Source organism: Bolinopsis microptera, chromosome 13 (assembly GCF_026151205.1).
Source record: "Bolinopsis microptera isolate Bmic1 chromosome 13, MBARI_Bmic_1.0, whole genome shotgun sequence".
NCBI classification, from domain to species: Eukaryota; Metazoa; Ctenophora; class Tentaculata; order Lobata; family Bolinopsidae; genus Bolinopsis; species Bolinopsis microptera.
Window position 1 is genome coordinate 6,150,317 of NC_087084.1, and position 24,580 is coordinate 6,174,896.

At 36.5% G+C, this 24,580-nt stretch overlaps 2 protein-coding genes across 3 annotated transcripts in view; one reads left to right on the forward strand and one right to left on the reverse strand.

Annotated features, from left to right (window-relative positions):
* The window catches only part of LOC134824926 (dynein regulatory complex protein 9-like), a 63,755-nt gene that overhangs the window by 31,791 nt on the left and 7,384 nt on the right, over window positions 1-24,580 (forward strand). The window contains exons 2-10 of one of the 2 annotated variants that reach the window (XM_063836934.1): window positions 17,351-17,416; window positions 18,281-18,344; window positions 18,537-18,666; window positions 18,788-18,914; window positions 19,118-19,221; window positions 19,419-19,580; window positions 19,719-19,836; window positions 22,611-22,668; window positions 22,909-23,371. In XM_063836934.1, coding sequence (XP_063693004.1) covers window positions 17,395-17,416; window positions 18,281-18,344; window positions 18,537-18,666; window positions 18,788-18,914; window positions 19,118-19,221; window positions 19,419-19,580; window positions 19,719-19,836; window positions 22,611-22,668; window positions 22,909-23,200 — 1,077 coding nt within the window. In that variant the 5' untranslated portion in view covers window positions 17,351-17,394 and the 3' untranslated portion in view covers window positions 23,201-23,371. Of the gene's footprint in view, window positions 1-17,350; window positions 17,417-18,280; window positions 18,345-18,536; window positions 18,667-18,787; window positions 18,915-19,117; window positions 19,222-19,418; window positions 19,581-19,718; window positions 19,837-22,610; window positions 22,669-22,908; window positions 23,372-23,806; window positions 23,957-24,148; window positions 24,352-24,580 lie in introns of those variants that run through there. The other variant, XM_063836933.1, reaches the window with a different exon arrangement.
* Window positions 2,266-6,217, reverse strand: LOC134825233 (uncharacterized). The gene is made up of 2 exons (XM_063837382.1): window positions 3,042-6,217; window positions 2,266-2,618 (listed from the first exon to the last, which is right to left on the reverse strand). The coding sequence occupies exon 1, from the start codon at window positions 3,703-3,705 to the stop codon at window positions 3,043-3,045; it is 663 nt and encodes a 220-aa protein (XP_063693452.1). The 5' UTR covers window positions 3,706-6,217; the 3' UTR covers window positions 2,266-2,618; window position 3,042.

Consider the following 24,580-nt stretch of genomic DNA (forward strand, 5'->3'; position numbering starts at 1 on the left):
CTGGGGAGACCTAGAATGAACTTGTTATCGGTTTTAAGAAGTGATTTAAGTAGTAGAAATTTGCAAATCGACAACTTGCATGAATTGAACGAAATTAGAGATATAGCTGCATCAGCATGCAACAGATGTTGGGAAAATCTTTTTCAAGGGTACAGTTAACCGCATTAAGGTATTTTTAAAAATCATTTTTGTCGGTAAGATCCTGTTTTATAATAATAATACTTTGTAACCCTTAGCATTAGGAATGGCCGTTCGGCTCATGGCTTAGAATCAAGTATTAGTAATTAAATAATTTCACAAATACTAACTAACCTCAAGGTTACAGTTCTAAGTAAATTTTAATCAATAAAATATATAGACATAAGCATTAACAATCGCACTACGTATGAGCATCCAGTATCAATTATCCTAGTACGGCTCCCTACCTAGCGTATTGATGAGGTTAGCACGAACCCTGAGTCATTTATACCAACAGCAGTCATTAACAACAGTGGGATGGATGAAATGATATCAATTTTAATTACCGCTGTCAAATACAAAATGATACGGAGAATGAAATTGGTCGCTCGCTTTTCCCATAAATTTATAATTGTAATTTGACCAAAACCCATAATCATGGGTAGGGTGGACCGCTGCCAGTGTCTCTCTTTCCCAAACAAAAGGAAAGGATATTAATTCGATTAACCGTTTTCAAATGCAAAATGATGCCGAGAATGAAATCGGTCGCTCGCTTAAGAAGTATGACAATGTCCTTGGCAACCGTAATATCTAGAGGCTGGTCGCTGGAACAAGTTTGTCATGTTGGCGGGAACTAGCTCATGAACTATGTTGTTGAGTGCCATAATTTCGTTGACATATTCCGCCAAGTGACCCTTGAAAACATCATATACTAGTAAAGTTTTCTGTGCCTCCGGCAGACCAAGTTCCAAGGAGAACCTTTCCTTCGTTAACTTACGGCACAATAAAGTTCTCATAGTTGTCATAATCATATTCTGGACAAAAAGTTCGAAGTGGAAAAATGTTTGAAAAAATTTCAACAGACTTTAACTTGGACGGGCGTTAAGTCAACGGACTTTATTTGAACGGACATTAAGATGAACGTTAGGGCCTCCAGCGTTCAATTAATGTCCGTCCAAATAAGGTCCGATAAGGTATACTAAAGTTTGACTTTTGAAGTTCTATAAGCCCTGAAGTCTGACTTCATTGTCCAGACAGCTAAATCAGTCCTGAAGACCTATGTCATATAGCTGTCGGACATTTTCAGCAAATCAAAGCTCGGAATTCCATCACGTGCAATATGCCTTACTTTATTTGGGCATCACGTGAAATATGCATTACTTTATTTGGGCATCACGTGCAATATGCATTACTTTATTTGGGCATCAAGTGCAATATGCATTACTTTATTTGGGCATCAAGTGCAATATGCATTACTTTATTTGGGCATCACGTGCAATATGCATTACTTAATTTGGGCATCACGTGCAATATGCATTACTTTATTTGGGCATCGATTGCAATATGCATTACTTTATTTGGGCATCACGTGCAATATGCATTACTTTATTTGGGCATCACGTGCAATATGCATTACTTTATTTGGGCATCACTTGCAATATGCATTACTTTATTTGGGCATCACGTGCAATGTGTATAATGCACGTAGCCAACTGCATGCTCCACTATAAGGACAAAGGAACTCTGCAAGTCTGAAGATAATGGCAGAGTTCTTCAACCCAATAATTGAAAATTATACATTCTCCCTGTGACCTGTGTCAATACCTAAAATACCGCCTCACTCCCGAAGCCAGCTTCTTGGCTTCTCGTAACAGTGAACGGACACAAAGCTTTTGAAGGAGATCTCTAAATTTCTAGTTAAAATCAATAAACCACGTTTCCCGAATTCCCGAAATAGACAGCTTTAAATTGGCCCGGTAAGATTACACCCATTGTAAGAATTTGTCGTTTATTTGAGGGATATACTTTTTGGCTGGGTCAAATCCTTTTATGATGATCGACCTTAAGACCAGTAGGAAGAATAATTTAGGTCCTGAAAATTGGACCCCAGGTGGTCCGTGGTACTGGTGTCAAAATCACAAAAATAAATAAATATCGTTGTCTCTTGACACCACGTTACAGTTATACGGATTCCTTCCTGTGCTACTAAATATAAAGCATAAACTCAGGTGGATAATGGACATTAGAATGAACATTTTTGTGATTAAAGATAAAACAGCTTTTTTTCAAACTCGAATAAAACTCTAATTTTTAGCTAAACAATCTAATTCTTGAAAGACTGACAGATAATTTTAAGTTTAAATTGATATCTCGAAATTTAAACATCGCCATGCTGTATATGTTAATGCAGTGAGTATCGTGAAATCAAAAAATACTTTAAGCTTCTGCCAGAAGGTTTTATTGTATTACCTAGCTATAGTGCATAGTGCTGAAATTGATAAATAAAACCCGAAATTAGTATGAGTAAATTTTAAACAACTGCATGATCCAACAAAACGTTCAGCCTAGGTAAGTAAATGCCAACAAATAAATGATGAATGTTCTTTTTGAGCGATCTGGTCTTCAACGTTAATTCCTTTCCGTGTTCAGTATTGTTTGTACTGAAAATATTAAATTTATATCATTAAATTGAATAATAAGATTCAGATACAAAAAGATAAAAGATTTTGGATTGGTTTTGTTGCAACGAATTTGAGTGGATTAAATTTATTTTCTTTACTTATGTAGCATTTGTCCAAACAAACTTTTAAGATGTCAGGATCTTGATTTTATTTAGTTGATATAATATACGATTTTTCAGACACTAATATATTGTTTTCAGTGTCCAGTAGGGGTAAAAGTCTAATATTTTTTCGAAATAAGTCAAACGTTCGCCAAAAGGGTGTACCAATTAACGATGTTTGTCTCAAAACATCATCTTGCCTTAATGTTAATATATCTCTGTTAAATAGAATAAGGAAAACCCTGATAGGATGTTAGATATGAACGTTCGTCTCCTCAAGCTAGAGAAATAAATTACTTACATTATTGCCCTTTTTTGTGGGGTGCAGGTGCAGCTACTTTCGCTTTTCCTTTCACTGGTGTTGCTGGTTTGGCTGCTGCAGGTTTTTTGGCTGCTACAACTTTTTTGGCTGCTGCTACAACTTTTTTGGCTGCTACAACTTTTTTGGCAGGTGCAGGCGCAGGTGCAGCTTTCTTGTTTCTTTTTTCTAATTGGAGCCCTTTTTTGTGGGGTGCAGGTGCAGCTACTTTCGCTTTTCCTTTCACTGGTGTTGCTGGTTTGGCTGCTGCAGGTTTTTTGGCTGCTACAACTTTTTTGGCTGCTGCTACAACTTTTTTGGCTGCTACAACTTTTTTGGCAGGTGCAGGCGCAGGTGCAGCTTTCTTGTTTCTTTTTTCTAATTGGAGCCCTTTTTTGTGGGGTGCAGGTGCAGCTACTTTCGCTTTTCCTTTCACTGGTGTTGCTGGTTTGGCTGCTGCAGGTTTTTTGGCTGCTACAACTTTTTTGGCTGCTGCTACAACTTTTTTGGCTGCTACAACTTTTTTGGCAGGTGCAGGCGCAGGTGCAGCTTTCTTGCTTCTTTCTTCTAATTCAATTAGGTTTAAACCTTCATTCTCTTCGAAGTTGAGTGGGAGAGACTGGGCTGCTACCAGAAGACAGAAAAGTACAACGATGACACACTTCATATCGACCTTTCTCTTGTAACCCGTAACTTTCTGTTAGCGTCGCTATGTAAAATGACGTCGTTAAAATAATGGTTAAATAGCGGTTAAATAGTGGTTAAAATAATGTGGTTAGCGTTATTATAATATCGGTAACAACAAATAAAATGAATTAGAAATGTTAGAATAGGAGAAGTCAGATAATCACAACACTTGGATGACTAGTCCAGTCATCACTCTTTTAAACGCCAGCTCCGAATAATGTCACTGTATTTCACAAGCCACGTGCAGACAATATCATTAGTCATGCTTCTCACATACCGGACTAAGGAACTGGAAATGTCAGCTTCAGAAAATGCTGTGCAATAAAATATTCAACCTCACGTGACTTGCTTAAAAGAAGCAAACAGTGCCTTCAAACAGTCACGTGACTTGCATAGGAGGGAATGATTTAAATTTCTCTCGTTCTAATCAGGACTTAAGTTGATTCTAAGTCAATAAATGCACTCCAAGATACTCTCTTTCAACACTTCAAGCTTATTTAACATTTAATGGTAAATCAGGTTTAACAGCTCAAACTTATTTAATATTTAATGGTAAATTAGGGTCAACAGTAAGTTCAACACCTCAAGCTTATTTAACATTTAATGGTTAAACAGGTTCAACAGCTCAAACTTATTTAATATTTAATGGTAAATTAGGTTCAACAGTAAGTTCAACACCTCAAGTTTATTTAACATTTAATGGTTTCATCGGTTTGGCTAGACTAAGGTGGTACGGACATGTTGTCAGAATGCCAGAGACACGGTTTCCCAATTTTTTACTGGATTGGAAACCAAACTATGGAAAGAGACTGAGAGGACGACCCCACAAAGGCTCGATGGCCTGTGTATTCGAGGATGTGGCTGACTTTACAGGTGTCGATAACATCAGCAGAGACGCAGTAAAACAGTAAACTCTAAAACGAGTGGAATGGAGAAACATGTTACGCCGTAGAAGAGATGTGTGTGATGCAGGCCACTCCAACGACTAGGAGGAGACCTCTTCATGTAGCATGTATGTATGTATGGTAAATCAGGTCCAACAGCTCAAGCTTATTTAATATTTAATGGTTAATCAGGTTCAACAGTAAGTTTAATACTCAAGCTTTTTTAACATTTAATGGTAAATCAGGTTCAACAGCTCAAGCTTGGCTAACATTTAATGGTTAATCAGGTTCAACAGTAAGTTTAATACTCAAGCTTGTCTAACATTTAATGGTAAATCAGGTTCAACAGCTCAAGCTTATCTATAATTTAATGGTTAATCAGGCTCATCAGTAAGTTCAACAGCTCAAGCTTATTTAATATTTAGTGGTAAATCAGGTTCAACAGTAAGTTCAACATCTTAAGCATATTTAACATTTAATGGTAAATCAGGTTCAACAGCTCAAGCTTATATAATATTTGATCGGTGACCGACAACTAGGAACTTCTCATTCTAGGCTCCCACAGGTATCACATCACATGGCCCAATCAGTGACGTATCATTTGTGATGTTAGCTGTGTATTATGAAGTGTTTGAGCTCTCGGCATGTGTTCACATAACGAAGGTGAGCCGGGTCCGAAAGGGCTGGTTCTCGTATCCAAGGATGTGAGCCGAGCATGCAATGGGAGTGATACGAGACATACAATCACAAGTACGAGAGTTGATTAGCTGTTAATATACAACCGCACTTCTGGTACATATATATATATACTAAAACTTGAACATAAACAGTATCGGTTTCATTCATGCTGTTATTGACCAGAAATGTTTGCCGATGATTTATATTTTGACTGGAGATAAGAAAGGGGACACTTACCAGTATATTTTTAATGTGGTGAAGTTCTATTTCGACCAGCAATGTCCGGCAGACACTGGTACAATTATGATTATTAAGAAACAATTATAATTGATTTTGAGAAAGCTGTCATGAATGCGATTCAGAACAGTTTGCAAGGGTGGGAGATTAACAATTGGTACTTCCATCTCTGTCAAGCTGTTCAGAAGAACATTTTGAAGAAGCTTAAAGTTTTATACTATACTGATAAGAATATATACAGCACAGCTGTGAAATCAGTGGCACCCGAATGTATCTCCAGATGTTCCTAGTTGTCTGGGATATATTGTAATGATTGGTTCCTAGTTGTTGGAGCTGATTGGATTTCCCAAGCTTGCATGTTAATTAGTTAACTAGGTAAAATTGACAGGTTCCTAGTTGTCCGTCAGTAAATCAGGTTCAACAGTAAGTTCAACACCCCAAGCATACTTAACATTTAACGGTAAATCAGGTTCAACAGCTCATTTAACCTTTTAACATTAATTAATGGTAGATCAGGTCCAACAGCAACTTCAAAGTCTGAACGGTTACAGTGAGTGGAATGAGACAAGTTGAATACTCCTCCCCTCGCAGACTACCTGTAGGGCAGTAGACTAATGCTCTGTCTAAACGTACTTTTCTCAATGATGGAGAGGAGAGGAAATAAGAGGAGAGAGAGGGATGAGAAATGATTAATGTGGGGCTAATGATGATGTTATGTGGTTAAATAGAAACAGTAATCATGATGTGAGAAAGCTTGAGCGGCTGGATTTCAGACATGTGTAGTGTGGGAGGTCACTTGGTGCCGTGTGGACCAATCAGGGCGAGGGACAGGTTGAGGGAGCCAATCAGAGTGGAGGATGGAGTGTGAGAGTCATTGGTGGGTGGTGGGCCGCTTGGAGATGAGTCAGTGAGCAGGACAAGCTGACTATCACAGAGATGAGGGTTTGTGTACACGTGTACAAAGGAAGAGAGGGAGAGAGAGAAAGATGGAGACCTTGACTCGAATGAGTCGGGAGACCTGGACGATTTTTCCTGGTTCGTTTGAATTTCAAGATCAAATATACAGATCAAACAATGAAAAAGGTGCCTAACTGAAGATCGGCACTGGGAATCTTTAAATAATGCATAGTCACAGCTCTTTGACAAGTGTCAAACTGAAGTACAGTCGGAAGCGACGAGCTGAATATGATATAGCCGTGTTTTAAAAGCTCCTGCTAATAAAACCTTCGGTATCATTTAAGTATTTCAAGAACCCCCTCCAGGTCGAAAACGATCTAGTTTTTCTCCTTATATACTTATATAGCTCATGAGCAAGTTATGTAATACACGGTTTGGCAGTATCCAGATAGCCCGACCCCTGTTCGTGAATAGTTGATTGGTTACCAGATCATATGACCGCAAATGTTATGAAATTAAATGGTGTGTATGGTATCTTGGATGCAATTAGTTACGACTAGCATAATTTGCCATTAATTTTAGCGTAGTAAATTGCTGGATCAAGGAAAATAACAAAAAGGAAACAGAACGAAAATAAAGTACACATGGGATGAGGTGCGGTATCAATTAAACCGGTGTTTAGCGGCCCGCTAGTGCGTAGGTACTGCGTGTAACCATGGCAGTGGTTCGCACTCTGTTGATATGATCTCATTAATGAGACTTAATTGAGCCTTGAGGCCTTCCCTAGTTGAGTGTGTCCCACAATAAAGCTCTTTGCCCAGAAGTCCTACATTATATCTATTATAACGAATTTGGACATACGTGGCACGTACAGCTCAATATGAAGAAGAAAAAAATGGCAGGTTGCTCGATCTTTATCATTTCTGTTTTTAGACTGGAGCTGGTCAACTCTGTACTAAGTTGTGTAGTAGGTTGTTCTGAAGTAGGATCTTCTGGAGTATGTTCTTCTGGAGTAGGTTCTTCTGTCATTTCTGAAAATAAAATATAAAATCGATAAAAAAATATTTTCGAGTTTAAAGTCAATTTGAATTTGTCAGAACGACAAGTGAAGGAAACATTTAATATCTGTTTATAAGACTTATACATCTTAAATTTTCAAGTGTCAGTTCAATGTTATAGCTTATCAGATTTAGACACTCTCTACTCTTTGAGTCAAAATAATTCAGGATTGATTTACAACGTATGTTCCTCTTTCTGTTCAACATTTTCCCCCAAATACCATCAGAACAAATCTGAATCCAGTAATAGAGAATTTATAATTGTTCCATTTAATTGCAAATTCATTGATAATCTTAACCTAAAATCTATTTTCTCTGACACTTCAGTCATTGATTTGCTTCCCATTTTGATTCAGTCTTTTACACCATTACAGATTTATTATGAGTATAATGATCCTATAAGTCTTTCTATTTGTAACTATGCTTCATTCTTAAAGAAACTTTCTATTTCTGATATTAAATCTATTTTAGGTAGTCCATGCGATTGTCACTCCTCCCCTTTCAATTATCCTCCTCATGGACATGTAGTTACTGGTAATTTAGATATTGTTGATAATGTTGAACTTAGGGAAGTACTTTCCTACGGTTGTAAATACAGAATTCCCACATTTAAATCTCCAGATGAGATATATATGTCAGTTACCGAAGCTGTCGATAAATTTATAAAATCAAAAAGTAGAAAGTACTGTCAAAAAGAAGTAAAGTTCAGCGATTGGAAGGAAAAAGTGTTATCAATAGTTTCCAATCGTATTGAATATTACAAGAAAAACTTTCCTAAAACATTTGAAATAAAAGAAAACACACTGGAAAAAGATGATGTTAAAAGAAGTCTTAAATTGCTGAAAAGTAAATACATTATTTGTAGTATCGACAAAGCTTCTGGTAATTTTTCATTTATTTGTAAAAAGTTTTATGTAAAAACTCTTGTCAATGAAATGGGTTTTGATCCTAATACTCTAGAATGTATAGGTAATGATACATATAAACCCTGTAGCGAAGACGAGACTCATTATGTCAATAAATTATCTGAGAGTCTAAAGGAGAGATTTAATGTACAAGTTGAAGATAAAAACTTGCGACTAGCACGCATCTTCTGGAACCCTAAGCTTCATAAGAACCCTTACAAGGCGAGGTTCATTGCAGGTGCCCGTTTTTGCGTTACGAAACAACTTAACGTCCAAGTTAACTGTTGTCTGAAACATTTGAGGAAATACTTCAAGAAATACTGCGAGGCAATCTACAACAACAGCGGTATAAACATGTTTTGGAGCATAGATTCCTCAAGTGAATTCCTTGAAGCTATCAAAAATAGCGATGTTTATAATATACAAGTGTATGATTTTACTACTCTTTATACCAGATTAGACTTGATTGAAGTAGAGAATATGATTAATGAAGTTGTTGATTTAATATTTTCAGACCGTAATAGATATATTTGTATTTCTAAAAGAGACAGTAATACATGTTTCTTTTCCAATAAAACCTATGATTCTCATGCCTGCTTTAGTCAAGATGACCTAAAAGAGGCTGTTAAATTTATTATTTATAACACTTATGTCGTCTTCGGTGGGATTGTATTCATACAAACCAAGGGTATTCCTATGGGTGGAAATTCAAGTTCCCCTATAGCTGATCTCACTGTTGGCAAAAAGGAATTTAATTATATGAAACGTTTACTTCAGGAAAAGAAAATGGGATTAGCAAAGATATTATCCAATAATAAACGATATGTTGACGATTTATCTATTATTAACTACCTTTACTTTCATCAATTGATTAAAGATATTTATCCTAATTCATTGGAGATGGAGCGAGCTGGTTCCAATAATAAAATCATTAACTACCTTGATTTAAATATTAATATTTCCACAGAAGGACTAGAAATATCAGTGTATAACAAAACTGATGATTTTAATTTTCATGTTGTATCCCTTACATTTCCTCACAGTAACATCCCAACCGAGGTTGGCTACAACGTTTTTTCAAGTCAAGTTCTTAGATATGGTAATGTTTGCACTAGATTGGATATCTTTACCTCCCATCTTCACAAAATATTCAAAATTCTAATTGATAGAGGATATAGCCGTGATAGACTGATTAAAAGCATTAAACGTTGTCTGAGGAAATATGATAACGTTTTCAGGAAGTTCGGTATTCTAGATGACCATAACATTATTAAAGAACTCCCCTGATATCTTTTGATTTATTGAAACACGGGTACTAACTCTGCTAAACTGAACAAATTCTGAAACTTAGGTGAATAAGTGTACAACGTGCTAAACCGAAGTTCAGACTGACCAGTGAAAATGGGCGAGCGTACCAAGTGTCATTTTAATTAGAAGTTTTAGTCAGTGATTTATTATTGAAGCTTGTAATTACAATATCTAATGCTCCTATAAATACTTTAATTAATTGTTTGTTCCGTTATTCTTTTTCCTTCCTCTTTTCCTTGTCATCCCCTTTAGTTTTAAGATTCTTGCTATAAATGGCTACAGCTAACACTATTAATGCTAAGTACCAAACAACAAGTGGGAGGTGGATCGTTGGTAAGTTGGTATACCATTAAATCGATTTAACACCGCAATTCCAGTCGCAAGCCTGAGACCACTACTAGCATAGTCACAACATCTACAAAGCTGCCATATAGCCTGACTGACAATTTTCTCGACTGACTGACAATGTTTCTTCTTTTTCCCCATTTAGAATACAAAGATTAGTACATTTTAGCTTATGATTAATATTATATTTTTACCTATAGTTTACCTAGATTAGATGAGAAAAAATATTATGGTAAAATTCCAAGATTTATTATATCAACAATTTTGTTCAATTAAATCACTTTTTATAAAGGGTCTTTCACATATTACCCAATCACTGAGGGGAGGCACGGGGTTTTTTAATGATTACGCTAGTATCATTTTAAGATACTACTTATGAGTAAAATTGATAACAGATGGGGGGGTTAAACGTTGGCCATTAAACTATTAAAGTGAATAGCAGGGAATAACCCGTATAACCCTAAAATGGTGTCAAGACTCAAGAGACTAAAATGATCATAACCTATTTAATTTGCGTTTTTGACACCACTTGGGGGACCAAATTTTGGACTCTAAAACTCCTATTTCTTGGCCAATTTTTTATTTTTTCATGCTGATTTGAAGGCCATTAAAGCATTTGGCCCAGTCAAAAAAGTTTCGGTTGTATATCTTTTACGATTTTTGCGAAAAGGCGCGATAAAGTTGATGCCGTGGTGTCAGTAAAATGGTACGGATCCATATATTAACAAGTGAAAGGCTTAACTGAGGTCCACAAACTTTAGATTGTGCATTGGCGACTTATACAAGTATTACTGGCCAAACTATCATCTTTCCCTCACTTTTCTCCTAAAATATATTAATAATTTAATTACCAAAAATCATACGTTCATAAAGTTATACGTTCACAAAGCTACGATAAACAAAAATAATAATAATTGCAAAAGAACAACTTCAAACACGACAGCAGGGGATTCCAACAAAACACAGCACACAAAACTAGTGTAAACTAACAACCACAGTCACCTTCCCAGTTCCAGTACTACACCGCTACACGTCATGCATCACAATGTAGAACTAGGAGCTAGAAGTGAGGTGACGGGGTAATCGGTTCTCAAACAAGTAATCAAGTGTACTGATCATGTCAAACTTCTCCTGAAATCCATGTTTTTCAGCTATTCGTCGGAATTTGTTACTCAACAGCTTCCTATTAAAACCTAATTTAATGAACGCGTTTAACATCAGTTCAACCCGTTTCCTAAAACCTTCAAACTGATTACAAATTCTAAAAAATCTGACTAGTTGCGACCCAAAAACTCCAATAAGTACATCTCTGGACATATTACTACATTTAGGGGCATATTGGACTATATTAAAAGGGAAATCGTCCCGTTTATCATAAACTTCTACAATAAAATAACCTTCAACTATAGAGATATTCAAATCTAGGACATGAGCACTAGTGTCCTCGGTGTTCTCCTTATTAAGAGTTAAACTATCAGGATAAATATTGGCTACATGCTCCTGGAAGACACCATCAGAATTAATAGTAGTAATGTCATCAATTAACCTAAACGTGTTATTAAGTCTCTTAGCGCTATAATAATCAATCCTATAGAGTTTATCTAAATATTTATACTCATAATAAAAAAGTGTAAGATTAGCAATAAAGGGTCCTGGGTTTACCCCAATAGGGACACCAATAATCTGTCTAAAAGTCATATTCCCCATGCTAAAATATGAATTATCTAAAATAAAATCAATAGTATTAATAAGAGTATCCACGTTAAAACGGAAGGTGTTTTCACGTGGATTCTTGACCCATGCAAAACCACTTTCATATATTGAAATATACGGACACTTACTGTGTTTAAAGGCTAAATTAACGACATCTTTAAGAGCTACTTTGATCTCATCATGTCTGAGATTAGTGTACAAAGTCGAAAAGTCATAGGTTTGGACATTACGAGCCCTATCAGACTCCATATAGCTATTAAAACAATCTAAAATAGGCGCATTATTGTCGATAATCCAATTACGCTTAATCCCAGTCACTTTAAAAAGCATGCGTGAATAACTACAAATTTGACTGTAGACAGCTTTAAGTCCAAGAGTAAGGCGCTGTGCAATTGGTTTAACTGTACAGCAAGCGTAAGATATCGTCTCGCTTTATATATACTTATATAGTAAGATGATTACGATTTATATGTGGTATAGTATTATCAGTTGCCATTATCAACACCAAGTAATTTCGTCTAGTTGACAGACGAGTACCATGTCAGGAATTGGAATAGTTGTTGTTGTTGTTGAACAACAACAACAACTATTCCAATTCCTGACATGGTACTCTTGTCATGCTTTAACTATTTAACTCTATAAGTTAATGATATACTAGCTCACATTAAATTTAACACTGATCACGCTATAATTATTAATAACTTTGGTTGTGATTGATGTTTTTTTGATGCAGTAAAAGGTATCGATTAACTGATTATTAAGGAATTCGAATACTTACAACACTGTCGCCATTATCAAATAAAATCTAAGCTTTCTACAGTTTGCAGAGCTAGATGATGAAGAAAAATTAAAACAAAACTGTTTTTTTAAATTTCTGCGGACAAAGCTTTCGACTCCAGGGTTTCTAGTCGATAATAGTATCGACAAATCTTGCCCTCAGATCATGCTTAAAGTTAAAGTACTTAACGGATAATCGCACTGATCAATTTCCTGTGCTGAGTCTAACTCTCAATATCATTATTATTTTTATCTGGACTATGTGTAACGGTTGCACTCCAGGGGATTCTAAGAGGTTCCCGAAGGTTCTAGAAGTTTATGTGGTAGACTAAGATGGGTGTGAGTTTGTGAGCAAGACTTTGTGAGTAGACAAAGGCTTTTTATTTGAGCACGACAAAAACCCTCATTATAACATACTGCAGCCGAATGATAAAAGCTGTTTCACATTTCAGCGAGAAACATATTTCTCAATATTATAGTAAAGATCGTATAACGCACCGGATCCCTGTACCAGACCGTTGCAAGCACACTCATGACCACTACGGCATACTATTACTTGTAATCATTAGAAGTGTCCACTTGAAAAGGAGTGAGTTAGAGAAACTGAAAGTCTGCAGGTCACGTAACACTAACAGTGATGAGAGGATCACATGACTAACACACGTGACGAAAGGTGACGCACGTGACTAGGGTGACGCACGTGACTAGGGTGACGCACGTGACTAGGGTGACGCACGTGGGCGGTTTGAGCTGGATTCGTTAATTAGTGTACTGTTCATTCGTTTAACTACTTTGAGTGAGGGTGTGATTTTCGCTACAAATTATTTGTTATTGTAAATGTGCATCACCTCTGTCTCCTCCTGAGCAGAATTCCGCCAATATGTTAAAGTAAACAAATGTACCTCAGCTCACCTAACAGGATGACTATAGTGCAAAGAAACTGCTGCTAACTGCTGCAGCAGTTAGTAGCAGTTTCTTTGCACTATTATAGTCCTCTTGTGACCTCCACACGAGAATCAACATCTATTGTGAACTGAATTAAATTAAAGGCATAAAAAAGTGCGATCTAAGTGTTGGGACACTTTGTATCGGTACATATTACCACATTAAGGTATTGAATTTGATTTATTAATCTTCTTTTCTCATTGCCTCAATGGTTAGAAAACGCAAGTTTAAAGTTAGAAATCGAGATTATTTTTTGATATACCACTACCAGACCACCAGGATAGCGACCGAATTCGCGTCCGTCCATCGGTACAAATATTTTAGCTAGTGCTCGAAATTTGTCCCTGACGGTCATGCTATAGTAAAATTCGCAGCGGAATATTTTGTATATATATATAAAGTTTATAAATTTATGTTTTAAAAATCGCAATAATCAGATTTTTGGGCCAAAAAACCATGTTTTTAAAACTTTTGAGCAAATTAATTTTGTTGGCAAAAATTTGCACGAAGATAGCTGAAACACAACTGCACATGATATTGATGGCATTAAATTAAGCTCTTATTCTAGGATTTCCTCGGGTAAAAATCCAAAAACTAAAAGGTGGTCAAAATTTGCTTCTTTTTTGCTTAAAGTTGGAATAATTTTTTGTAGTTTTTCTTTTCAAGTAGTACCCATTTGATATACTTTATCGAAGTTTGAATATTTTCACTCCGCAAGCGTTTTTGCATTTTTCCAAATTTTCGAAGCATTTAGTTGCAGTGGGTAGTGCGCCATCGCGCGACAGTGAGCCGCGCGTGCCGACTGTCATGCATGTAGGATGGTTTTTATGTTTTAGCGCTAATTTCGGCGAGTACAAAATTCTTGATATGATACAATTTATCTGGGGACCTCAGGCTATCATGTTCATTATAACATAATAAAGATTCGGCGCGGAATGACAGGCTAAGCGCGGCCCAGTAAAATACAATGCGTATTGAGTATTTGATAATAATATGGAGGACTTCGACGCGCCGCGCGTACTATCATTCTTTCTTCGCATAACATACACGTACACTTGACACTATAGCATTCACATAGCCATATGTATACGCGTAGTGTGTGACGCGCTTGTTTCACAACACACAAGTAAAATATATTTAGCGGCTCCTATGGAGCCGCCTTCGGCGGTCGCGCGCTACTGCAAGCGAGAGGGCTATGGTAAGAACAAACTATAGCAGGAACCCGTTCAACTCGTTTAACCCGAATAAATGGTGTTTATGTAAAAACTCAAAAGAATAAAATAATTACAAATTAGTACATTATCAATTATATTTAATTCGCGTTTTTGACACCACTTGAGATTTCAATTTTGGGCACTAAAATAAAAAATGTAATTAAATCAAGCGCGCACCCATAGCAGCAGTTAGCAGCAGTTAGCAACAGTGAGCAGCAGTTAGCAGACTTCTAATCTGTCAGGCAGACTCACCTGGCCTGACAATCACAAGATCACTAGATCAACCAACATTTTTAACATTTTAACCCCAAAGTTCAGAATGACTAACTTTACTACTATTGTGATTTGCTAGCTAAAACGTGCGCTATTAGCTAATCAACATAATCACGCCCTGCTTGATTGGACCGTCAAAGATGTTGACTGCACAAATGTTATTTTCCAAAAATTATAACTGGCTGGTCACACACATCTCAATTAAAATTACCCTAGGTTACTGTTTTCCAAGTTTTGTCCTGTGAGAAAGTTTTAATAAAATCATTGTATATTTATTTTTGATTAGCACTGTATAGTTTAAGATATTTATAGCTTATTATAACTATTGATACAAAGGCCATAATCTTTCGCCAGCTCTCCAATATCCACCTTGAAGCTGCATTTTATATCCTTGAACTACACAATATAAACTAAAGCATGTTTTAGTGTAGACTTTTTGTCACAACAAGACTGCAACCTATAGTAACAATTATAAACAGAACCCCTAATGTCTGCTAACAATTTTTCTTCTAGTCCTAATCTGAGCATTGTCTCTATAAACTTAACTGAACTAGCGTTTCGGTGTGTGCAAAAGCTTCCAGGCACGGCCCGCCATGCGGATTCCTTGCCCCATTAGTTACCTGTCCTTCTTAAGGGGGCAGGGGGGGGTCTTCATGGAAATTTTCTCAAAATCGACTTTTTAGTTGTTTCTGATAGAGGGGAGTAATATCTGTCAGATGCTTTTGATCCCGTGCAAAAATATCGTTCCTTGCCGAAATTATTGCCGGTCAAAGGTCAGCGCGTGTGTGTTATTGTATTGCGCGAGCGATTTTTGATCTCGTGCCCTGAAAATCGAATCTAAAAATCTATCTTCTCCTACATTTTTTGAGCAATCACCCTGAAACTTTCAGAATATGTTCTAGGGATCATTTAGAAGAGATGAGCCGGGCAGAATTTTGAGATAGGCTTTTAAAACATTTTTATTCGATTTTGAAAATCGTGGACCTCGAAAAATCATCAAAAAACGAGGTCCACGATTTTCAAAATCGAATAAAAATGTTTTAAAGGCCTATCTCAAAATTCTGCCCGGCTCATCTCTTCTAAATGATCCCTAGAACATATCCAGAAAGTTTCAGGGTGATTGCTCAAAAAATGTAGGAGAAGATAGATTTTTAGACTCGATTTTCAGGGCACGCGATCAAAAATCGCTCGCGCAATACAATTACACACATGCGCTGACCTTTGACCGGCAATAATTTCGGCTAAAAACGATATTTTTCCACGGGATCAAAAGCATCTGATAGATATTACTCCCCTCTATCAGAAACAACTAAAAAGTCGATTTTGAGAAAATTTCCATGAAGACCCCCCCTGCCCCCTTAAACCAAACTAGCAGTCAAGGACAAAAAGTCATACACCAAATGGGCATTATGTTTTATGAATTGTTTTACATCTTTTTATTCTGTAAAAATGTGCTAAAATTAAATTTATTGTTTCATCGAAATTTCTTGTTTCATTGAGCAGTGAGCAGCAGTGAGCAGCAGTTAGCAGCAGTTAGCAGCAGTTAGCAGCAGTTAGCAGCAGTTAGCAGCAGTTAGCAGCAGTTAGCAGCAGTTACTTTGCACTTTAGTCCTCCTGTGTCCTGTGTGGTGGGAAACGCTACTTTTACAAGACGAACATTTTGCAAAAAACCGGAAATCTCTTTTACTTTTGAAGTTAGGCCCTGGCCAGAAAGGGTTTCTGGGTGCAGCTGACTGACGCGGGTATTTTGTGTTAAATGACCTTAAGTTGACCAATAAAACCCGTATTTGTCGTATGTACAAAACCTGTAAAACAAAATACTTTATTACATAATAGAATAACTTTACAACCAAATTAAACCAATTCCAAATAAATACCTAATAACTAAACATTATAAATACTTACCGATTGGACGGTAGTGTGCTGCCACTGGTCTGCAACTCCCCAGTCCAATCGGTTATCCCTGTTTCCTTGTCATTGCTAGAAAGGGTAAACACGGTTAGAAGTATTCCGTCACAAAAGAGAGATAAATGTGTGATCAGAAATAACATTTTGGCTGTTCAAACTTAAGACTTTAAAGAATTAAAGTAGCCGTATTGATTTGAACTAAATATGAATTGATTGTGGGTATGAAATAAAATTTTGTTTTATTTTATTTATCTGTTGAAAGGTGGGTCCTGGTGTGCCAATAATAATATGGTGCTTGTTGCTATAGACTATTACTATTTTTTTGTCGTGTGATATCTGATCTGTATTAAGTATTTAGTTTGCAGCTTGTTTATGGAAATACAATATATATTTTTTTCTGATTAACATTAAATTAACATGTTTTTGAGATGATTTGAGTCAATCTGAACTTCTGACAGAAAATTAATTGTTATATTGTACAACAGACAGAAAAGATGTAATTGGAGAAAACCAAAATAGGACTCAAAATGGCTGAATCACTTTTACCAAGTAAGTTGATCAATACATTTGAGGAGATTCAAATAAGTTAATTTAGTGTCTCCACTGAAATTTGTAGGATAGAATGATACAAGGATACAAGGATACAAAATTGATAATTATTTTATTGAGTTCACAATAGTTATAATTCTGAAATAATTTAAAGTTACACAATTCTAGCTATTTACAAATGTGTAGGGATAAATTATGGACTGGCCAGTATTTGAATGGAAATCTGGACTCATAGTAGGCTGTAAATTGTTCATTCACAGAGAGAATTGAATGGATTGCTCTTGCTGTGGCAGTAAATTTTGTAGGGTCTGGAGTTTTATCGGATATCAAACTGGCTAGGTCAGTGATATTTTTGGGATGGAAGTTAAATTTTTTTCTAACTGAGGAGTAGAGTAAACAGTCAGTTAAGACATGAATTTCGTCCTCAATAGGCTTAAGCCTCTTGCTGAAAAAGCAGAAAGTGCACCATCGATGTTCTCTTGGTACTAGGGGGGTTTCGTAACGGCCCCTCTTAATGTAAAGTTGTGGCAACTAATACGAAAACTTGTTAAGCTTTTCCGAGCATCAGAAATTGACATCAGTTATTGACTTTTTGTATTTAAAAGTCAATAACAAAATCGGTATTGTCCGAATGTATTTTAATTTTAAGTGTCTATACTTTGGATATAACATTTAGAACTAGAATTAGAATCAAATTTAACAGCAATACAAAAAAAAGAAGTAAATAATTTACTTGATGCTTCGATAAATTTTTAGAGATGCTTCGATCTGCTGTGCAGGACATTCAAATCCGTCAAGAACTGTTAATAAAGTGCCCTTCTTATTTAAAGAATCTATTAAAATTCACGTACTCATCACTTTCAGAGCCAATCAATTTAGAGATGATTGTGTCAAAGAACTGCTCGGATGGAGGATCTAATAATTCAGTGTATGTGTCCAATCACTAAATTAGTCAAAAACAAATACACATGCATTATTTCTTGGTTATTTGTTCTTATCCTTTTAATCTTGATTGGAGTTTTATGGATAAGCCATCAATATTCAAAACCATTTCAACCCTGCACTGTGGTCGATATACTTATAGGAAAAATTTTGTTTACGTCATAGATACAAATTCCAGGGAGGATTCAGTTCTAAGGCTCAAAAGAATTTGGTTGGATAAAATGGGTATCACACAGATTGATAATTTAGAGATGCTTGGAAATATAACTCACATCCATTTGGATTTCAATGTTATCAGCACAATCGAGGTAATTGAAAATATGCTATTTTGTATGGTCTGACTTTCTTCCCCCATCGTCATTCGTCATGCTTGGTTGAACTTGGTATCTCAAATATTCCAAAAGATTATACATTTTCTCACCGTTTCAGAATTTGGAAACTGTTGGTTCGTCATTACAGCATCTAAGTTTGAAGGGAAACAAAATATCTGATATTGGAGGAGGCTTGATGTGTTTGTCTAAACTGATGAGCCTGGATTTGAGTGAAAACAGGATAAGTATGTTGAAATCCTTCTGTTGAGTTTCATGTTGTATTTTAATCACTACCATGTTGACATATTTTGATTACATGATAGAATACACATACAAACAAGAATATGGATGTCATTTTGATCTGCGAGATTATTTGAATTTGTGTTCTTTTTTATTGTTCAGAAGTAGAGAAGGTTTCAGTAACGAAATAACAATAATCCTTAATCAGGTACCATCACTTCAAAACAGCTACCTTCAAGCATCACCTTCCTCAATCTGTTGGATAACCCACTAATGGAAAGTAATGAATTTGACGAAGATTCATTTTTAGAGGTAAGTTTTTGGCATTAACATTATTTTAACAAATGGTATCGCCTTTTAAAACAGAGAAGCTGGGGAAGTGGAACTTATCAGGGCCGGGGAATTTTATTGTTATATGTTAAAATAGAAAAACTTGGACTGAATAATGACTTTATATATCAGATGAGGGTACTAGCTAACAATTAATATCGGCCAACCCTGTATTTTAGGAGTTTCCAGAGATGAAAGTTTACAACAAAAACTTGCTCAACGATGGGGAAGACAGTGATGAAGAGGTGGATGAAGAAGCAGACGAAAATGAAAGTGAGACTGGTTGTTTGCAAGACATGACTCGAAACTTGAAAGAATCTAGCAAAGCAAGGCAAAATACAGTAAGTTGTTACAGTGTTGAGTTTTCATATTGCATATTTTTTTTAATTGTTAAATCTCTTGAACTTAAATTTATATAGTTATAGTTATAAATAGTTATAGTTATCAATATTAAGTTAGTTAAAACAAGTTAAAAACAGATCGAAGAGAATCATCAGAACAAGAAAACAACACTAGCTCTACTGAAGACAGAGTTAACATCAGCTAAACCAACTAACAATTTCTCTCGGCTTGAACACAACGAAAAACCCCAGCAAGGTATTTTTGAGATTTGTGTCTAATCCCTTGTTAACAGAAGTAGAACCCCACAATAATTTTCTGTTTTCGGAATGTTCATCAGACATTATCATCATTTCAAGTATTTTAAGACTTGGCTCCAACAACCAACTTAAAAGGCTTAGTGGGGAAGTTTCTCCCGCCATGCAACGTTCTTACTAAACCTCTAAAGTACTCACTCAACTTTGATCCACCTCTCCGCACTATAACAACCGCTGACAGCAAGGAGGCAACTTGGAACATGGTTGTTCCTGAAAAGTAGATAAGAGCCAGTTGATACCACGTGACCTGCTTGGTCCTGTTCTGATTTAGAATATCATGGTACACACAGGTCCATATCACTACTGTAGTAATATTACAGAGGGTGAAGATAGCAGATAGGATGGTAATAGTTACTGCTGCTCGGTTGTGTACTGTGTTGTCGGTATTGTTCAGGGTTCTTCTTGTGTTCATCCTCACGTTTATCAGCTTATGTATCTGGGAATCATTGTGATGGGAAAATTTCTTTAGACACAATAATTTCAACGGATTGAAATTGTTAATTATAACTTTATCATAAATCCTCCGACGAGGTTATCTAATTTAGTATTTTATAAACAAACTAATAAATGCTAAGGTTTAATTGAAGTAATACCCTGACACTCACCTGTATAATAGTAGACACAGTAAGAACAGCCACAGGAACAACAAAAGGAAGCCCAAACAACACCACAATATCTCCACCTACACTCAGATTTAATCCTTTCACACCAGCATACCCAACCTCTGGCTTCAACACCAATGATCTCATTGCGTACACTCCCGATTGGAACAACCCAACGTTCTTTTGAAACCATATGACGTCATACAAGGATATCAGACACCAGAAGACGGCGTAGAAAGCAATCGGCCACGCAGTATGATACCTCTTAACTCGATAGAACGGCTGTATTATATTGAGAGAACGTACCACACACACCATCAGGTTGATAAAGGAACTAACTCTAACACAAGTACCCACAACCACATAGCCAGCCCCAACCAGACACCCCAGATACCCCATCCTCCACTCTGCTGCATGACATATAAAACTGAGAGTCTGCAGGAGAACCCCAATGGTTAAGATGATATCGTTAGCTGCGTTGGTGAAGAAGAGAAAAGGAACAGTCCGCTTGGTATTGGACTTGTGAAACTGGATGATCAGTCCGTTAGAGAGTATGGATAGTAGGGATATGATAGAGTTTAGTGTTGTTAGCCCGAGTGTTATGTAGTGTGGTATGTAGTGTGGTATGTAGTGTTCAGGACTTGTTCCGTGATCGTTTGGAGGTGTTATCTTCCTCATGCCGTGTGGTTTCATCCTAAAGTTTTGCTAACATCAAATGGTTTTGATTGATGTATTTAAGATATTGAGGTGAATTATTGTAAAGAATTGGTTTAAATAAAGACAAATCTTAACATAACCAACAAACCTAACCTGCAAAATAAAGGATTCATTGCAGCTATGTTGTTAGTTTGGGTAATTGTCTGAATGGCCAGCTGCTGACACGAAATCTTACTGGAGCCTTTGAGTTGAGTCAGGATGATAGTTTAGCAAGAGGGGTCAATATATTGCACCTGGGTACTGACTGCATTCAAATAACCATCACACCTCAATGATATTTATCATGATCATTGTTGATTTCAAAGAAGATAAGAGGTGATAATAAATGTCGCCTAGTTGTAAAGCGAGATGATAAACTATGTAAAACTTGAGGGAATATTGATAATATTTAGATTCCTTCCATGTATATAATCTTTTACAGTGGCCATTTTATTGCCAAATCTTTAAGACAATATTCCTGATAATTATCAATATGTAAGGATCTTTTGAATAGACAGCTACATTAAGCTGTCAATTTGTTACCTTTAGACATGCTGATATGATAGAGTAACATGTGTCTGATCATCCCAGTCTAGGGAGAAGATCTCACGTGACACATTCTCTGAGGAGAAGATCTCACGTGACCCATTCTCTGGGGAGGAGGTCTCAGGTTCCTGGGGAGGTCTCAGTTCTCACGTGACACATTCTCTGGGGAGGAGGTCTCAGGTTCCTGGGGAGGTCTCAGTTCTCACGTGACCCATTCTCTGGGGAGGAGGTCTCAGGTTCCTGGGGAGGTCTCAGTTCTCACGTGACACATTCTCTGGGGAGGAGGTCTCCGGCTTCTCAATACTCTTCCCTCAGTAAAATCTTAAGATCATCGACCATCGTCGTAATGCGCTTGACAATTAGCAAATGAAACAGACATTTTCGCATTTTGACAGCCTTGGATAAACGATATTCAATCCGTACTAGCAGTTACCTTCAGTCTTCACCACCTCATTCATCATCGCATCATCACAAGTTGTTGGCTTGATTGATTGGTCATTATTTAACATATTCTTCTTCTTCTTTGTCTCCTCTTCCATGAGACAGTGTGGACAAGGTTTAGGGACCGTTGTCGGCTTGAACTTATTGATATGGTAGTTTAGTTCACAATGTCCAGTAAGGGATTGAGTCGCTGTTCTTGTGCTCTCTTTGCCAAGTTTCGGTATTGAGTGTTGGACAACGTTCTACATCTTTCCCTCATTTTCCGATAACTTACACTCCGCAGCGCTCCCTTCCATAATACTTTTGGTATTGGTAGTAGCACTTGGGCGGAGTAACATTAAACATATAAGTATAAACTCTTTAATTGAGAAGCTTTGAAGATATATTAATTATAAATACTTTATAACAATTAATAATATAATAATCTCAGAAGCAAGTGAGCTGAGTAGAAACTGTCTACCTCCACTGGAACGGACATTGAGTTCCCAGTAAGTGATTCATATTTTAATTAAACAACAAGTTCTATTATATGAAGACGAGCTCTTTTATGAAAAAAGAGCTTATTAATATTTCATCTTATTTAGAGACATTTCGCTTATTAACCAGCATTAATGAATGTGCCGGTGAATTAACTACAAAAAATATTGGATGACATTTAAACCAATTTTAAGGGGTGATATGGTATCACTGCGGTCATATCCACATAATCTCAACTGAAACCATTTTAGGAGTCTCTCCAAGAAACCAGGGCTGTTGGACCCTCTTCCTCTCCGTCGTACCTCCTCACCCTCCATCTCCAGACTTAAATCACCTCAAACCTCAAAACTAGCAGACACAAAACAGGTCCCTCGCCTCAACTCGCCCAAAAGAATTCCTAGCAGAACAGATTCTGGGGCTGTTAACGCGTCTCTGAGACAACCTCTGGAGATGGAGCTTGTGAAGGCTGATGGTTTTGAGGAGTATCTGGTGGATGTTAATAAGAAGTTCTCTGATCTTAGGACGGAGTTCAAGGGAATGTAAATTGTAAATATGTTAATATTTCTTACTATTCACATAATTTAAATGTTACGTTAATTGAATATTCGATTAAATCAAATTATATCAAAGTATTTTGATGTTATTTGTTGCTGTAAAAGATATTTGTATATAATTAGACTTATATCGTATTATTTTTGGGATTTTGAATAAAGATTATTATTTGGGATTTTTATGTGCAATAAAAATTGACGACCAAGAAACTTTTGGGGCTCTTTTTGATTGATAAAACTATGTTTTGTTACACAGTTATTAGTTTTTAAAGTCTTTTAAATTAATTGTTTTCCAAGATTCGATTTCTATTATCATTATATTATACACATGAACAATCTGCACATGTCATGTTTCTATTGTATGAAAACAGGCCAATAAATGAAAACGTAGCCGATTCTTAAATTATTCGGGATAAACTGTCATAACAATTATTATAATAAAAATTAACATAATCGAACAAACAATTAACTAATTAACGGGAATGCCAATACTCACACTGACATCCACGCCCTTAAAAAGAAAGTATTTGTAACGGTGATTTTATATGTATGCTATGTAACCTACAAGACTTTTGTCTTAATACCATATCATTTTATTAGAATGTTGTTAACCTCGGATTCTCCTCTGGAGATGTGTGCGCTTGACGCGGAGCACGTGGCCGCAGTTTTAGAGGATTGTGTAGATCAGCTGGCTGTACTGGGCAGTATCATCTCCATTCCTGATAACCCTACTAATAATACTGACAATGTGAGTTGGTCTGGATGCTATTTTTAATGGTTTGGTAATCTGAAACTTTGCGTGGTTATGAAGTTTTTTTGATGGAACAAATCTTTTGGGAAATATTTTATGTCATGGTGCTACCCCAATATTTCCCGCGATTAGTTGGTCGCAAAACCCACTTTTAGACCATCACCAACTAACTCATCACCCTCTCTTTAGAACTCAATAGACGAGATAGCCAAGCTGCTAAATGGACAGAAGCACCTGGAGGGACGATACGAGGAACTTGTGATGAACGACAAGAACTCCTCGGAGATGTCCTCCTTAAAACAGAACATGAAGTCCAGCGCTCAGGCTATCATGAAGAGCGTGAAGCTGAACCCACTAGCTACGGAGAACCTTATCAAGCTGCAACAAGATAGGTGGGGTATTTGGTGTGGGGTAGTGAGGGAAATTTTGGAAAACGAGCTTAGTTTAATTTAATTTATAGATCTAGTATTATCTTGTTCGAAGAATGATATTTTCAATTGTAAATTATAGCTTTTCTAAAAGTTACGTCTGATGAAGTAAGGTTTGTGAGAAAAGAGTACGTTTTTCAAGGATGAACTGCAATACCTTATAGAATCAGCACTTATTTCGTAGTTTCCTGTT